Source organism: Lygodium microphyllum, chromosome 21 (assembly GCF_053477565.2).
Source record: "Lygodium microphyllum isolate KBCC chromosome 21, Lygodium_microphyllum_v1.1.10, whole genome shotgun sequence".
NCBI classification, from domain to species: Eukaryota; Viridiplantae; Streptophyta; class Polypodiopsida; order Schizaeales; family Lygodiaceae; genus Lygodium; species Lygodium microphyllum.
In genome coordinates, this window is record NC_141155.1 from 111,632,613 (window position 1) to 111,651,545 (window position 18,933).

An 18,933-nucleotide genomic window follows, 5' to 3' on the forward strand; every position below is an offset into this window, starting at 1 on the left:
TGGGAACCACGAAGGTTTTCAACCCCATTCTAAACCTAACAAGGAATATCCAAAGCTCCAACTGACCTACAAGCTATATAAAAGCGAAACATCATTCTCATGGTTAGCCTTTTCACCACTCAACCTACAATCCATGAATCGAGCAATGCTCTCTTTAGGTTAATATGTGGTGCGATCAAGGAGATAATCCACCCGTGCAATATATCATTCCTTAATTAAATCCTTTAAGCATCCAACATAACAAGACATTTAATTATAATATCATTTTTTTAAAAAAAATATTCTTTTATTCCCATTGCAACTTGTCATCACAAACCCTTACCATACATTTATCATAAATCACAAGCAATCATCCAAACAACAACTAACAATCAATTGAATGTAGAGCATTTAGGATATTAAATTATCTAACAAAAAAATCAATTATATTTCTTTTCAAACAATACAAGAATAGTTACAATAATATTTCCATCATATATCTACTCTTTTTCTTGGAATCAAAGAGTAATAATTTTTAATGTCATGATTATGCCATTCATAACCCTTGATTGATTCATCCTTATAATTACTTTATCCACAAACAAGCCATATGCAACTAAGTGCAATTAACTTCTCTTAATACATACACTTTGCAAGCCCAATCTTTTAAATATGTGATCTAAAATTTATCCCTTTCAATAACCTATACTCGTATATCATAGTATAAGACTTAACATATCTCATATGAGAATCAAAACAAGCATCTATCAATTTGAAAATATATTACTTACAATTAAAACTACAATTTGGATTGACAATGATACTTTTGCCCAAAGCTTCATTATTGGTTGTGAAATTACCATCTACACAAGACATTCTTCACTTGAAAACCATCATTTACAAGTAGACTTAAGAGATAAGGTGAAATAGATTCAAGGTAAAAGAGCATTAAAAAATTAATAAGTCTTTGAATTTAAGAAAATAAAGCTCCCTCCCTCTTCAAGGTCTCCTTATGCTACTTGTATCTTCCCATGTCTCATATTTATAATGGATTAAAAAAGAGACTTATGACTACAACCTTCCCAACTCCTCATCATTGCAAAGTGAGTAACACTAACCATAGACTACAACATATTGACTTAAGCAACATTTATTAAGTAAAGTAAGTAATGCTTATTCTTAATATTCTACTTAACAAAACCTTATCAACACTAATACTTAAAAATTTAAAGCATTGAACATTTTTGTAATGAACATGTATTTTTCTAATAAACATATATCCATGAATCCTACAAGATCTAAATGTAAGCTACCTATTGATCTTTAAATTAAGACCCTCAAATAGTTCCTCTTTCACAAGTGGGGCCCAACTCCACTTGTCTATCTACATATACAAACAAGGCCCTACCACTACAACTCAAACATAATAAGATGCAAAGCAACCACCAATTAACTCCCTATATCCAATTATATAAACAAGGCCCTACTACCTTTCACCAACCACCGATTAAGTCCTTACATGCAACCTTACACACGATTCCCCTCAAAAGCGACAAACCATGCTTGGATGACGAAAGACGAACAAACAATTCGAGATCTTTGACCCCAGGAGCCAAGGTGGTGTTAAAAAACACCCGGTTCGGACAGCCGAGCCACAGAGTCTGGCGACTTCCTTCAGGAGGACTTCTTGGGGGATTTGCTCTCGGACTTGGCAGGCTTATCGGCGGACTTCTTGGGGAGGAGGACACTGTGGATGTTGGGCAAGACACCGCCGTTGGCGATGGTCACCCCCGACAGCAACCTTCCCAGCTCCTCGTCGTTGCGGATGGCCAGCTGGATATGGCGCGGGATGATGCGGTTCTTCTTGTTGTCACGGGCGGCGTTGCCAGCGAGCTCCAGGACCTAATCACATCACAATCACATGTCCATTATACGCATGCATGCCCAGAGAGCGAATGGACTAGCAGACCAGGGCCGAAACGCTGAGGCAGAGAGAGAGAGAGAGAGAGAGAGAGAGAGAGAGAGAGAGAGAGAGAATAGATTGAGAAGGGGAATTGCGTACCTCGGCGGCCAGGTACTCGAGCACGGCGGCAACGTAGACGGGGGCGCCGGTGCCGACGCGCTGGGCGTAACGGCCCTTCTTGAGGTAGCGGGCGAGGCGGCCCACGGGGAACTGCAGGCCGGCCTTGGCGGACTTGGAGACGGCCTTCTTCTTGGCCTTGCCGCGCCCGCCCTTCGCGCCCCCCTTGGCCGCCGAGGAGTCCATAATAGCTGAGTTATGGAAGGGATGGGGAAAGAGACAATGGAGTGGCGAGAAGACTCCTTCTGCGGAGGTCTGAGAGACGAGAGATTGCTAATATCAGTGCCGTGTAGGTGCCTTGTCTTAAATATAAATAGGAGGGGCAAGGAAATTTGAATTTTGCTTCTCGCGCCATGGCCTGGATCCGCTTTCCAATCTCTTCCGAGTTTCAACCTTTTTAGGGCAATGGGGCCAATGTACCAAGTTCAACCCTCTAGCACTAGGGTAAGGGGGCCAACTATGGAACACCTAAGGAAACCATATTTTTGGAGGGATTTCACATCTTGCAATTTCATTGAGATCACACCTCGAGGTTCAAGGGACAAGAAGGCCACATAAAATCCCAATCACAAAAAAACCAAGCCATATTGCTATTGGCTTGCAAGTCAAACGAGCAACCAACTGCTATAGTTGAGAAGCATGCTTTAGTCATGGGTATGCTCAATCTTCTTCTCTAGCACTTGAACTATTACACACACCCTTACCAGAGATGTAGACTTAACAATCCCCTCTTTTCTATTCATGTATAATATGTTCTTACAATTAAACTACATACATCATACTATAGCCCTCTAAAAAATTTTGGGGCATGATGATGCTTGAAGTGAAGGGTATAGAAAAGAGTGACTACAAGGGGCCTATAAAGTGACAGTTAAGAATGTATTGTTTTCAAGTTTCACAAAATTCAAACATTTTGCCCATAAATGAAGCTTGGTCTTATCGCTATGAGCATAATAAACATTCTTAAGTACAATCAAAGATAGATATCAATATTATAGAGCCCGCATTTGATTGGCATAGGTCCATTTCTCACCAATACATCTCAACTGGTTGAGACTAGTGCACCTTTTAGGGGTGCTTTTTATTTATTATTCTACAGTAATGATTACTGAATTTTGTAATCGAGTGCACAATCAAGACAGTAGTAGATGTGCTACCAAAATGTCGAATGTAGCGAGAGCACATCAATTCTCATCGGCACCATTTTTCTAAAACTTTACAATATATCAATATGGGTGACCAGCATGTATCGTTGGACCCATGCTGATATGTATCCCAAGCCCTTGAATATAAGCTATCATTTTACAAGGATGTTGATATTAGAATAATATAATGTAATGCCAAGAAAATCAAGAGGCATTTGTTCTAGAATGGATTAACCTTTGACATAATCGTTGATTAAAACATGGAGAATATGTTACTTCATCATTACCTCACAAAAACAAAATGAATTTCTAGAGCGTTCAAAATTTTAGACTTACAACAAAAAAGTCCATTAATATATATGATTTCAGCACAATATGGAAGGTATTCAAAGAGGTTGCATAGATCTCTATGACTAAGAAAAAAACAAAAGTTGTGTCATCCCTCATTGTCCAATGTGATTGCATTACTTACAAAACATGCTTCAATAAGTAGTACCAATTCAGGAATGCGACATTCTAGGTATCGAATGTTGGGGGTAAAGGCACCTCTACCTAGCCGCCCGTGTATTACTACACTAACAGTACTCGCCACTGTACACTGCAAGTGGTGGGCACCCGTCACCATCACTTTATTCTTTATTCTTTTAGTGACAATTTGAATAAAGAAAGGCCCGATCACACATTGTGACTGTTAGAGTTCCCATTTGTGTCTCTCTCTCTTTTTGCTCTTGCTCTCCGCCATAGCTCATTTCCAAGCAAGCTTCAATCCTTCTCACCTTTCAACTGGTATTAGAGCGAGGCTTTCCAACTTCCCAAGCTTGGTTCGCGGCATTCTTAGCTTCCATGCAAATACCTACAGCATTGGGTCTCCTTCCCGGCAGCCATAACCGACCTTCTCGAGCTCCCATCACTCCCCGGCTTCCCGAGAGCACCTTCCCGACCTATTGAGGCACCCTCAAGGAATTGCTACAGAGGTATCGAAGTGTTCTTTTGGTTTTTTCTTCAGTTCTCAGGCTGTAGTCAAATAGGGCAGCCATAGCTCAAACCCTTGGAGCTTGGATCTTGCTTCCTCTTGCATTTGGGCACTTGAGGCTTGTTGTGGGCCTCCCTGGGCACCCTCGGAGCCTCCAACCACTATCATTGAGGCCACGTGGATGCACAGGAGCAAAAGAAGGGATCAACAAATTTACGCCATTTTTTTTGTTGTTCTAGATAGCACATTATAGCAGCTCACCTACTATTCATTGATGGCTATGTCATGCTTCTTCGAGCTTGGCAATGCACTTGGCAATGGTCTCTAACTTCTGTTGAAGCCTCCTTGATCATTGGCTTCAATTTTGGATCTGATCTGTACATTCCCAGGATTGTTTACAGCAGTCCCATAGTCACGTTATATAGAAGTAACATTGGCATCTAATGCTATGCTTATTTGGGCACTTCTACTTAACCGGTTTGGTACCTATTGATGCCTGATTGTTTCGGGGATGCAAGGCACATGTTATGCCATCATTTTGGACTAATTTTCTTGCTGAAAATACTCAATTTTGAATAGTAAATCACTATTGTACCACAATGGGCTGAAGCCTATTATCTCATGTTTGGTTATGCCTATTGGTTTTGGGCTATGCCTTTGAAATATCCAATGAAGTATTGACCTTCGGGGTATGACATTGAGCTTTTCTTTGGTTTCGAATCTTTATTTGCACTTGAGCTCAGCTTTGGAATGCATTTGATGCTCCATCTTGGATGTACATATGGCATGTATGTTACCTATGTGTCTGACCAGTCTTGACATACTTAGCCTACACCACTACTACATGCTAGTTACATTGTTTGGAGCCGATTGCTACTGGTGCCTTGTCTTGGCTTGCACCTGGCTTTTCAAAACTTACTTGGGATACTTCTTGGCTTGCCAGAGTTGTATTTGGGATACATTTGATGTCTGTGGATGCTCTACTTGGAGGCTACAAAGCCTATATGCTCATGATGTCTTATTGATGTTTGGTCTTGGATCTTTCATCACTAGTGCTCTCATATGCCCTTCTTGAGCTTCTTGGCTTGATCCATATGGCTTTTGTGCTAGTGGGAGCATCGTTGGATGTTTGACAGACATTGAGCAAGTGGTTTATGCTATTGAGCTTTGAGTCTTTTGAGACTGGGATCTTATTCACTTGGATGTTGCATGGTTGATATGATGTGGTCCGCATACATGTACTTGGGCTGATTTGGGCTTCGCACTCCCTGAGCATACACCTCTTTGTGTCAGGTCTTGCCAGTGTTGTGTACACTTTGCCCTATTACACACAGGGTGTGCCGGCTTACTGACGAATTCGTTTGACATGCTTGGGTGGTTGCTTGATGTTTGTATGACTGTCATATGCTGATTTATGCCCGCTTGATGCTGCTTATGCTTTGACAATCAGTGTTTGACTTGGTGCATTGATTTTGCCCACAGTTTGCTCTCATTATACCCGGCTATAATCTATTATAGCAAGCAGTTATGTATGAACTAATGTGGAATTTTCATGTTGAATCATCCTGATTTTATGTACTTTTGATGGTACTTGGTGGGCAGCATCATTAGCTATCAGTTCATGGTCACTTTGCCTTGGTTTTGGTGGTATTTTTTGACTGTTTACAACAGTTTTGAATTGTCTACACTATTTTGGACTACATTATGGGTTCTTCTTTCACTAACAGTGCTATCTTCAACATCACTAAGCTTGATGGTACAAATTATACCTATTGGAATAACCAAGTTTGGCAGGTATTGGTGTAAAAATCGTAGATAAAGCCACTAAGGATGCATGGCGAGCAACCTGAAACTATGACTGATGACGAATGGGATGATCTTGATGAGTTATGTAAGTCCACCCTTATCTTATCTCTCAATGAATAGATGCATTAAAATGTGATTGAGGAAGCATAGAGTGTTTGGCATATTTGGAATAAAATTAAGAACCTCTATGACAAGAAAAGCCCAGCAAGTTAGATGTATTGGCTGAAGCAGCTTATGGACCTACGCATGAAGGATAATATGACAATTTCTGCTCATTTGAGCCAGTTCCATGCTATTCTCAAGAACTTGACTTCGCAGGATATTGCCTTTAATGATAAGGTTACTCCATTGTTTTTGCTTGGGACTCTAAGTGAGTCATGGGATGTATTTCACACTGCCTTATGTGCTCCTGCTACTATTTTGAACTTGCTTGATGTAGAGAATGTTCTTCTGCAGGAAGAGATCAACCATAAGGACTTGGATGTCTCTCATGTGTTGCATGCTTTGACTCTTAGAGGTAGAGATGGTAATGGCAAGAATGACTATGGGAATGGCCATGGCAGAGACTCGCAGAAGTCTAGGTCTAAGTTGCATGGTAAGTTGCGCAACAAGTCTCGTGGGAGAAATGCTAATGTGACATGTTATCATTGCGGCAAAAAGGGTCATATACATCCATAGTGTCATGAGTTGTGCAATGAGAAGCGCAAAGAGAAGGGGAAAGACAAATTACAGGAAAATTCCTCTTATCGCAGCATTATGCTTGCGAAATCCACAGTGAAAATCGAGGAGATAAATGTCATGTAGACTGATGATTCTGATGAGAAATACATACTTACAGCTAGTTCTTGTGATGCTACATCGTTGACCGATGTTCACTCTATGTATGTGCAATGCTAGCTTTTGGATTTTGGTGCTTCATTTCATGTTACACCATGTCGTGAGTGATCCACTCCTACCGCACTATCTCTGGTTCAATTCGCTTGAGTGATAACAGGTCACTTGCTATTGTTGGCATTGGGGATGTACCGCTACAATTCTCTATTGACAGTATTTTTCTGTTATAGAATGTACATCATGTACCTACACTTACACATAGTCTTATGTCTACAGGGCAGCTTGATGATGTTGGGTTTCATGTTTCATTTGGAGATTCTACTTGGAAGATCACCCGTGGCAAACTTGTACTTGCTAGAGGTGCCAAAGTTAGCAGCCTCTATCCTCTTGTAGTTGATGGATCCTTTGTTGACCATGTTTTGTCAGTGGGTTCCATCCCACATGTATCTCTTTGGCATGCCTGTTTGGGCCATATGTCCTTGAAATGAATGAAAATGCTTTCTGGTTTGCAGTACTTACTGCCCCTTGACGATACATGTTTTGATTCATGTGAGCATTATCTTTATGGCAGACAGACTAGGAATACACATAAGAAGTATGGTAGGACATGCATGAGTGAGCCCCTGGCATTGGTACATTCGAATGTCTATGGGCCCATGCCCTGTCAATCTATGGGTGGTGCAAAGTATTTTGTGACGTTCATTGACGATTTTTCACGTAAAGTTTGGGCTTATCCCATTAAGCTTAAGTTTGAAGTCTTGGTTGTGTTTCAAAGATGGCTTACATTGGTTGAGAACCAGACTGGGCATAGGTTGAAATGCCTTAGGACTGACAATGGGGGAGAATATGTGTCACGTGCTTTTGAGCAACTATGTGACGAGAGGGGTATTGAGTGTCAATTGACTGTCCCCTATACCCCACCCTAGAATGGTTTGGCTGAGCGGATGAATAGAACCATCCAGGAGCGTGTACATAGTATGCTTAGCCATGTAGGCTTACCATAGAGCTTTTGGGCTGAGGCAGTCAGTACAGTTGTGCATGTCATAAATAGATCACCTTCTAGTGGTTTGACATAATGCATCAAGGGCTCAAATCTATCAAGGGGACGTCTATCTCTAGTAGAATGTCTCATTGCAGCAGGCTCTGCTACCTGTCCAACACCCTGGCCATGTGTACCAACTGATACGGCAGGCTGACCATCTGGCTGTGCAGGCTATACTGGAGCATGGGGCTCCTCCTAGAATATAACCCTTCGTAACTCTACCACCTTTTCAGGTTGCCTATGCATATTGTCTTCCTGGAAGACTACATCATGGCTGCGGATGACTTTCCGCACTTGCAGATCCCAGAGGTGGTAACCCATCCCGCATGCATCCCCATAACCAAGGAAAATGCTTTTGACACTCTTAGGACGCTTGTCTTTGGGCACATGGCAGAATGCCTCACATCCAAAGACACGTATATGTGAATAAGGCAGAGGTTTTCCATTCCATACCTCCTCTGCAACCTGGACTCTCCTTGCACAAGAATATGACCTGGGATTTGGTTGCCTTGTCTTGAGGCAAGAAGACTTTGCCATGCAAATGGGTGTACAAGCTAAAAAGTACCCCTGGAAACCCCAAGCCAGCTTATAAGGCAAGACTCGTCGCTAAGGGTTTTAAACATGAGCATGGAGTTGACTTTGATGAAGTCTTTTCTCCTGTGGTCAAGATGACCACCCTACGATTGGTTTTGGCCTTAGTCGCACAGCTTGACTTAGACATGTATCATATGGATGTTAAGACTACATTCTTGCATGGGGATTTGCATGATGAGATATACATGGAGCAACCTAAGGGCTTTGCAGAACCTAGTAGGGAGCACCTAGTGTGCAAGTTGAAGAAAAGTCTTTATGGCTTGAAGCAGGCACCTAGGGAGTGGTATCATAAGTTTGATGCCTTTATGCAGTCACTAGGCTACAACAGGAGTGCTATGGATCCATGTCTTTACACAAAGAAAGCCCGTGATGGCTCCTTGCTTATTTTGGTACTTTATGTGGATGATATGCTGATAACAGGGAAATCTCATGATAAGCTAGATGCTCTTAAATCTTATCTAAAGAAGAGCTTTGAGATAAAGGATTTGGGATAGGCCTCTCACATTCTTGGTATGCACACTAAGCGCGACAGGCATTAGGGACACCTCTACGTCTGACTGAGGGAATACATTCATAAAGTCCTTGAGCATTTCCACATGCAGGACATAAAACCTATTGGCTGTCCATTACCTTCTTATGTGAAGGTTTCACAGGCCGATTGTCCGTAGACAGATGAGTAGTGGGCCGAGATGGCCAAAATCCCTTATGCATCAGCCGTGGGCAGTTTGATGTATGCCATGATAGCCACTCGTCCAGATATTGCCTTTGCAGTTGGTGTTGTGGCACACTATATGGCTACACCTGGCAAAAGGAATTGGGATGTCGTAAAGGGTATCATGAGATATCCGAAGGGCACAACAGATATGTGTATTTGCTATGGCAGCCAGGTTACAAGAGTTGTGGGCTACACAGACTCCGATTATGCAAGACATGCAGATAGTATGAAGCCCACTTTCAGCTATGTCTTTACCTATGCTGGAGGTGTTGTTTCTTGGATGTCCAAGGTTCAAAAGTGTACAACTCTCTCTACCATTGAGACCAAGTATGTTGTGGCCACTGAGGCTTGCAAGGAGACCATATGGTTGGGCCGTTTGGTTCATGACCGTGGGATTGATATTATACCTACGCTGCATTCGGATTCTATGAGTGCTATTCAGATAGCCAAGAATCCTAGCCAAGAATCCGATCTTCCATGTGAAGATGAAACACATTGAGGTGAGGTATCACTTCATATGTGGGGTCGTGAAGGACGAGTCTATTGACCTTGTCAAGATCTCCACCGACAAAAATCATGCAGATCTGCTCACAAAAAGCCTCACTACTGAGCACTTTGCCTTCCTCGAGAGATTGATGGGCGTTGGATGAGATGACGTTTTTCCTCATCCTGTTGCACATGTGTGCATTGTACTGTCTTTTCTTTTTTCTTTTCACTCCCACTGGGGCATATTCACCTTTGTGGGATGTTGTTGGGGGTAAAGGCGCCTCTACCTAGACGCCCGTGTATTACTACACTAATAGTACCTGCCACTACACACTCTAGGTGGTAGACGCCCGTCACACCGTCACTTTATTCTTTATTGTTTTAGTGATAGTTTGAATAAAGGAAGGCCCGATCACACATTGTGACTGTTGGAGTTCACATTTTGCCTCTCTCTCTTCTTGCTCTTGCTCTCCACCATAGCTCACTTCCAAAGCAAGCTTCGATCCTTCTCACCTTTCATCAAAGTGTTGTTATAGATATATCTTACTCTTGCATTTGAAATACTCTTATGGTCAAGGATGTGTATAAAGTGATGGTTCACTTCTTCATAAACTATTCAAACATGTATTGCATAACTTCAAAGCATGATGAGTTAAGAAGAAAGTTTGCATAACTAAAAGATAAGTATTAGTAATAGCAGCTTTTAAAACGATCCTTGTTTTAAATCCCATATGCCAAACATATAAATAACGTGTGAGTGCACACACTTACATAGGCTAATATACAAGTGTAGAGGATCGCTTATATGGGTGCTTATATATTGAAGGTGGTTGTTATAGCAAGGATAATCTCAAAGGTGGATGGATAGGAAATATTGTTGATTTTGAGCAAAAGAGAACCATGAAAATAATTCTAAGGAGACATACAATTGGATAGGCAAAAGTGTGAGTTTGATCCAAGTTGTAAATGAACTATAAGTCTCCATTACAACTCAACCACCCATTGAGATTATATTTGGTAAACGAGGAAACTTCTTGTTGTCACGAAGTGCCTTGTTATTCTATCCTTTATCCTTGATATGCCCCAAGTATGTGTGGGGCTAGAGAGACAAAGATAGGGGATTAGACATGGAGCTAATCGATCGAGGCCACTCAACATATCTAACTTAAGAACCTCTAGGAATATGTAGTGAGAATATATGTGTTTTTTAAAATTCTTCTTTTTATATTTGTTATCTTTTTCCTCTATTGTCTTTTCCTTTATTTTGAAGTGTCTTACAACATCGTTGCATTACGATTTCAAAATTTTCTTACATGGTCTTTGAAGTACAAAGGCTAATGAGGGTGATATGTTTGGCTCTACCATAGAATGGCATGTATACGAGCATCTACAAGAGGACAAGAGCCAAGTTCACTTTGAATAGAAAGCATTGTTATTGTCATATAAGAACTAAGCCTATTATGAGTATTATGTGAATGATGAATGGTTAACAAATAGTTGAGTGACTCTTCTTGAAGTAGTTCAACATTGGGTGAGATGGATTGTCAAGGTACTCTTTGCTTGAAGGACAGGGTCTTGATGGCTTCTTCTTTGAAGGACATGAAATCAAAATACCACCATACTAGTTGAATTGATGAAGACGGAGAGAGGTGTGTAGGGGTTTTCCCCCTCCTATATCTAAACATGACATGAATAGGAGACTCCTTTAGTCATTTTCATAGAGGTATCTTTAGGCTTTGTATCTTGAAAATTTGTCAAACATTCTTATCATATGCAAATGCTAGATCAAGCCTTAAGCATATACAACATGCACTTAAGTATGGGTAAAAAACTGAGAAGCCAAAAGGCAGTTCCACATTTCCTCTTTGACATGTTGAATGTAGTCTTTGTGTGCATGTAAACTTTTGAATTCATAGAGATTATTTATGTACAAGGGAAAGGGAGATGTTTATTTGTGTATAAGGGTCTTGAGACTCGAAAGAAAGCATGGGTAGAAATTCACATCATATTAAAGTTTTACAATAGGTCTAAGTCTAAAAGTTTGGTTGGGGTCTAGATGATTGGCAATCCACAAAGTTCTTTAGATGAGGACTTACTTATAGAAACATGGGTTTCAGGAAATTTTGCACACTATTGCAATCACTTTAACAAAGGTGGATGCAATGTATGTAAGTTTGTACTCAATAGTTTTTATGGTTTTCATTTCTTGATATTCATCAAACTAGATCATTGGACTTGGCTTTCCTCTCCAACCCTTAGATTTTCTCCTCTAAGGTAAGGCTAGTCTTATGAGAGATGACATGTAGCATGTTGTTAGCCATATAGTTGGATAGAAAATCATTTATCTCTTCAACTACCACATTGTGCATCCTGCTTATGTTTGACTTATTTACTTGATGAAGTACTCTATCATATTAAAGATAGATCAGATTTCATAATTGAGCTTCAAGCCTAGAGAGGATATTTAAATCCAATTGAGCAAGGCATTTTTATTTTGCATCGTTTTATGTATTTGGCTCTTGCTTCTCAGAACGTGTAGATGCTACATTGCCAAGTTGACCATAATGTGAATAAGCTATATCCATATTATTTCTCTATCTTGACTTAGCACCATGATTAGCTCAATAATCCATAAGAATCACATTTTCTTCCTTATATGTGGTGAGGGTTGCATATAACTCTTATTGTAATGACTCTTTCACACAGTTGATTCGATCGTTGTCTTGAATTAAGCAACACAGTCAAAATTAGCTAGTGGAGCTTGTTATCTATATGGACATCTCCTTGATTGGTTTTGATAGGGATTTTTGAAATAAGGACTAGGGTAAATCAATCACTTACTAGGGATTATGTAAAGGACAACATCATGATTATACCTTCCACAATTAGCACAAAATCTATTCCTAGGCTCTACACATTATATCAGATGGACAACTGATCTCCACCACAATACTAAATGTTCGGTCACATGAGGAGACCTAAGAAGCTTTAAGCAATATTGTTGTGCATTTTCTTTGACTCAATATAAAATTTGGAAAGGAAAAGGTAGATTAGTAATATCATCACCATGATTCTTTAATTTAGCATTGAGCACTTGCTCATTTCCATGTTGGGCGCAAGGTCTTGATGCTCACTTGTTAGCCACTATCGATTATGTGTCTCCTATGTTCCAACCATTTCGAATTGTGGATATTAATGGATTAGTAATAGGAGACTCCTCATTTTCCATGTTGAGTATCCTACTTTTAATGCAAAAGGTTATGATATTAGATTACACATGCAATATCTCTAAAGTGATGAGATCAAATTTACAAGCATTTTCCTATGCAACTTGAAATAATTGGTTCTTCTTCCCAATGCATAAAAATACCATAGACCTTAGAAGAAATTTGAGGCATCACAAAATCTAGCAATATCACCCTATTTCTACAGTTTCCAAAGAGGATTTTATTCCCACACAGTCACACTAACGTACACAACAAAACCCTTAAAACTTAAGAAAGCCAAACTATCATGGGAATAGATCCTTAGAGCACCTCACAAACATGGAAACAAAATTTCAAAGAGAGTATAACAAGGAATCCATAATTCAAAGTTAACATGCTCTTCTAGGGAGAATGTTAGCTAACACATTTTCCACAAAAGATAGAATGAAATCTATGGACATCTCACCAATGTGCCCCTTATACAGGAAAGGAGGAAAATATGAAGGACTTTATGTGGGAGGTCCCAAAGTCTTGGAATTGACTTATGAAGACAAATGGAGAATACTAGTCTACACAACACCTTGAGTTGGAAACAAACTTTGCTTGGTGATTGTGGCAATCTAGATGAGGAGTCTTACAAAAATTGGGTACAACAATAGTGTCCTTCTTTTGCTTCTCCATGAGTATTTGAAAAAGCACTCGATGAGAGGACTCATCATGAAAAGTATCCCAGTATCTCATTTGAATATGAAGTTATGAAATTCTATCAGTTGTCCTACAAGCATCATAAAATATGCACATTCATAGGATTGAGAAGAAGAGAATTAAGAATACTATTTGTAAATAGCATCAAGAAATGTTCTCCACTTAGCAACTTTATCTTGCCCATATTACTTTTTGAAAGCAGTTACTTCTTGGATATGCTTCCTCCAATTAGCAGCAACAACAAGTGCCAAATTAGAAGATGAGCTCTCTATCTAGACTTTTCTAAATCTTTAGATAAAAATTATTATCCTTTGAGAATGTGATACTAAACTTAAAGGGAGTGGCCTTTGTAGGTTCTTATAATGTATACCATTCAACATATCATCATGATAAGGATAAGATATGAATCCAATTTTTCACCAAGGACAAAAGTACTTGATCTCAAGGGACAACCACTCTCCCTACCCACATGCATAAAGAAGTGAAGTCTCACTCCTCTCCATGTGCTAGTTGTATGTTTATTGTGCCAAGTAAAGACTCTTAAGTCTTGTCTCAAAAAACCAATAATGTCCTTATTGCTTAGTAATTAACTTATTGCTTCGTGATCGTTAACAAGTACTTTCTTCTTCTAACATGCAATTCATCTCATGGAATCTATGAAAAGGATCTACAAGCATATTCCATGTCTTATATTTTCGCCTTGCTACCCAATCATTCCCAACATGTGATTCTAACACTTGAGGCATTTGGAGTGTATATAAAGAATACACTAGACATCTTATGATTGCCCATTATTTGGATTGCAATTTTATTATTGACATCATCAAGAGAGAAATCATGGTTTCAATGATATTTAGCCAATATTAGATGCCTCTATTTTCCTTGCAATTGGCACTAACTAAACACTTTCATCCTATTTTATCAAAGTTTACTTCTAAACCAAGGCCTATTTTCATCTCCTACAAATCTAGGATATAAAGTTTTGTTTTCTTTAGAATGAGTATGCACACACATTGCCTTCGTTCAAAATAGAGGCCTTGGACACTCCAGTTAATTATGCTAATTTTTTGGGAGGATCTATCCACCCTACATGTAACATTATACTTTCAATCGAACCATGAATATTAATAATGCCCTATAATTTTCTTGTCAATATTTAGAGGGAAGCTCTTGACTCCCTCCCTACCCTTTGATATTTCCTTATTCTCCTTGTTCTCGTTACTACTTTTGCCCTAGAATACACTTATTGAGAGTTAGAAGGCTTGATATTTTTCTTAGTACTCTAGGTCTCCTTGCTTTTGTCATTATCCTTCCTAGTATCATCCTTATCATTTGTGACCCCTTCTTCTTTGCTTTACATTTATTTTGCGCCAAATATCTCAAAATATTGCTATCCTTTATTTTGATCCATAGATCTCATAATCTTGCTACCCTTACTTCCTTTGTTAACCTTTTCAACCTTCATGCTCTCGAGTTGATTTCCTTTCCCTTTGTGTCAATCTCACAATTTTTTTTTATTTCTTTTCTCCATCTCGTTGCTACAATTTTTGGAATAAGGTCTAATAAAATGATGTGTCTCATGGAAAAATATGTGTGAGAAAATGGGAAAATTTTGGCATTGCGCATAACCTCAAATACCTTGCTATCATACAGATTCAAAACCTTAGGGGCTTCCACCCAATGTTCCCAAAGATACAATCTCTCTTCTCTCCTCTATAGTTCTAAGAAAGAGGCAACATGTATAAGACTTTGCATATGGTTGAGGCAATATTACAAACTTTTATCTAAAATAATGCATGCAAGTTAGGGAGGTGGACCCAATTTGGACACTTTGTGAGTGGCACATATTTTGGGAAAAAGCACTAAGCCTAAAGTTACCCATGTATCTAATTGAATAAGACAATATGCATTCTTATTCTTGTTGGGATCCAAAGAGGACCCAGTAAAAGCCTTAACCAATAAACTTATGTTAAACTAGAGAATAATGAGCTTAGTAATTGTTAACAATTTATCCTATTGAAATCATCATCAAATAAAACTCATCCCATAAAGTGAAAAGCAAACTTATTATGGAAATTATATTATGGTGAGCAAAAGGTTTCGAGTAGAAATGAGACATACTCCTTTGTACTCATTTTAGGGAAACCAGCAGGGCTTTAGAACTATTAACCTTTTACATCTCTACAACCATAGCCCATGTCACAACCTATAAATCAAATACCTTACCTTTGGCATGCGCAATAATGATCTTTTTTTACATAATTATTTTGGGGATTGCATAGGAGTTTCTTATTATGAGCACACACATGCACACACACATGTGTGTGTGTGTGTGTGTGTGTGTGTGTGTGTGTGGAGACTTCTTTCCATGGGTCACCATAAATTTTCCTCTTTGCCACCATTAAGCTAGTGGGTATGTAATAATTGTTGTTGGGGCTTCCATACTTGTTTCTTGGCTCCAAAGTTGTCCTAATAATTTCTTGAAATCATGAATTTTATGATGTTGATGATTGGATGTGATGGTCAAATATATTTTCATTTTCCTATGAAATTTATTACTCATCATCATAACACAATCTTTGCTTTGCTACAATGCTTTGTTATTGGATGTGGCAAAAAAAATAAAGAAATTGAAAAAATGAAAGAGAAAAACTTTTCTTCCTTTAGTGGATTTGAGAGTTTTTGGGCCTCTTGAGAGAATACTAACATGTTGAGACCTCTTATGTGAGGTGGCATATCACAAAAGAGCCACCTAGGAGACTCACACAAATTTAATGAAGCTTTTAAAAAAACAAATAAACACATTTTCTTTTCACTTCTCTTTAAAAGAAAACTAGCAAAATAGGAGAGAGAGAGAGAGAGAGAGAGAGAGAGAGAGAGAGAGAGAGAGAGAGAGAGAGAGAGAGAGAGAGGCATCTATCTTTGGAAAAATTTTCAGAGGATTAAGTTGAGAATCACATCCAAAAACCATCATAACCCTTTTGAAAGTTTACAAATATTATCTACAATATGATATAGATTTATATAACCTTATGCTTGTGAATAATGGGCAAAGGAAAGTATATGCATGTATTAGGGTTTATATCTGTGAATCGATGCTTTTAGGCATACTATTGCTAGAAGGATGGCAAAGTGATCAAATGATTTTTGTATCACATGCAATAGGTAGAAATATGTACTTTTACTAGCATGATTGTATATGCAAAGCTATTACTTCTTGGGAATTACAAGAACTTCACATTTGTAGGCTTTAATGGCCCTTTTTAGTGATGGCTTACCAAATATTTCAATCACTACATTCCAAGGGCCAAAAAAGTCAAATCATGGAAAATATCAATGAAATGTACATGTTCAAGTTTTACTAATCGATGAACTTCTATCAAGTAGTAAGATGAGAAAATAATTACAACATCATAGGGGTAAGTTTGACAAAGCTAGTATGCATAGCAATAACTAACTCATTTTTATTAAGTAGTAGCACGACAACTTACAAGGGGTGTCATATCTACCACTACCTTCTTAATAACTAGAACGTTTCCTACAAGGTGTTAGACAATGGATAGCCATAACTCTGCCTAGGCTACATGTGTGTAATATTATAAGCTAGCTAGTTAGTTAGTGTCAAAGGTATTCAGATTGTGTTGCTAACATGAGAGCAATAAAAAGTAGAAATATTCTCTACTACTTCCTATCAGATTTTGCAAAGGAGAACTACTAGTAAGGGTCCTTGATCTTAGAATCTAGTTTGTCTGGCTAGAAACTCTAGCACAACTCAACACCACAACATAAATCTTCAAGGGCAATCTTATACGTACCTAGAATTAGGTAAGATATATCCTCTTAGACTCAAAACAATCTCTCTCTCTCTCTCTCTCTCTCTCTCTCTCTCTCTCTCTCTCTCTCTCTCCCTCCCTCCCTCCCTCCCTCCCTCCCTCCCTCCCTCCCTCCCTCCCTCCCTCCCTCCCTCCCTCCCTCCCTCCCTCCCTCCCTCCCTCCCTCCCTCCCTCCCTCCCTCCCTCCCTCCCTCCCTCTCTCTCTCTCTCTCTCTCTCTCTCTCTCTCTCTCTCTCTCTCTCTCTCTCTCTCTCTCTCTCTCTCTCTCTCTCTCTCTCTCTCAATGCTTTCAACCTCAACTCCTTTGACATGGTTGCATTATCTTTCAATAAGGTACCCCCTAAATCTCAAATAAAAAAGGGTGAAATATGTGATAGAAATCAATTCAAAAAAGTCCAAAATCCTAGACAAATCTCTCTTAGATTTAAGAAACTCTAAATAAATGACCAAATAAAAGAAGCAAAAGGACTCAAATCATTGTGTCTAGTCTAAGGGCTTTTCTAGATTTCATGAAAAATTGGGACATTTATAGCCCAATAGCTTGCAACATGTATGCATTGAAACTTTTATAAAGAGATCTTGCATCCATGAGCCATTCCTCTTTTGGGTCCTTGGGCTTTCTTTTAGATTGTCCAAACATTTCCAAGTCAAACATGAATGTCTCTAAAGTAAAGCTTTGTGATTCTTCCTCTTCCTCCTCCCACATCACTATAACAAGTATCCTTGTATGTGGTTGGAAAACAAAGACCAAATTGTCTTAAGGTTCCACAAAGCAAATATCCTCTTGGTACTCTCATTGTATAATGAAAATCATCCAAAAGAGCATAACTAAACTAGCATTCAATTACCCTTTAGTTTTCCACATTTACCATCTTGTCATGCTTTACTATTCATATGTAAGCATCCATTGTTCTATCCTCGTGTGGAGTGTTCTCTCTCATGTGGCCTTCAAGGAGTCCATATGCAAGCATTGTATGCCATGTAAGGGAATAGAGATAACCTTGGTTCAATGTCAAGTTTAAAGGAACCAAGTACGTTCTCTTCTCTTCCTCCCATTCCCTAAATGGCCAATCTCATGCTTTCAAAGCATTATCTATGGGTTGATTGGTTTGATTAGTATCCATCAATGTTTTGGTCCCCTCATCTTTTGAATGAACTCCAATATATTATTGCTCTTCATCATTTTCAAAATAATGCTTTGTTCTTGTTTCCTAGAGGATCCTATAGTGCCCTTTATAATTTCCGTGTCTTCTCTTGCTTAAGGCTAATCCTTTCTATGGCTTTATTTACCTTTTCTCTCACAATCTCATCTTACATCACTCTTTGGACCATTAGAATCCCAATCCCATACATCCTCACACATAGCAAAACTTTATGAAGGATTCATATAGTCCCACTTAAGTCTAAGAACACTAAGGGAATCCTTAAAGTCATTCAAAGATGTACTTGTCTCATCATTGTTGTCATACTCACCATGGTCCTCATTTAGACTCATTGAAATTCACTAAGCAAGAATTACTCAACTCCAATCTTCC

The 18,933-nt window shown here is 39.0% G+C and overlaps 1 protein-coding gene across 1 annotated transcript; it reads right to left on the minus strand.

Moving 5' to 3' along the window:
- Positions 1–1,258: 1,258 nt before the first annotated feature.
- Positions 1,259–2,329, minus strand: LOC148018432 (histone H2A-III-like). The gene is made up of 2 exons (XM_087661343.1): positions 2,042–2,329; positions 1,259–1,881 (listed from the first exon to the last, which is right to left on the minus strand). The coding sequence occupies exons 1-2, from the start codon at positions 2,243–2,245 to the stop codon at positions 1,654–1,656; spliced, it is 432 nt and encodes a 143-aa protein (XP_087517469.1). The 5' UTR covers positions 2,246–2,329; the 3' UTR covers positions 1,259–1,653.
- Positions 2,330–18,933: the final 16,604 nt, after the last annotated feature.

Bases quoted from the DNA above. Each gene is read 5' to 3' on its own strand.
- LOC148018432 (XM_087661343.1), bottom strand. From the start codon at position 2,245: ATGGACTCCTCGGCGGCCAAGGGGGGCGCGAAGGGCGGGCGCGGCAAG. The intron at 1,882-2,041 runs GTACGCAATTCC...TGATGTGATTAG, and splicing joins TCGAGTACCTGGCCGCCGAG to GTCCTGGAGCTCGCTGGCAA.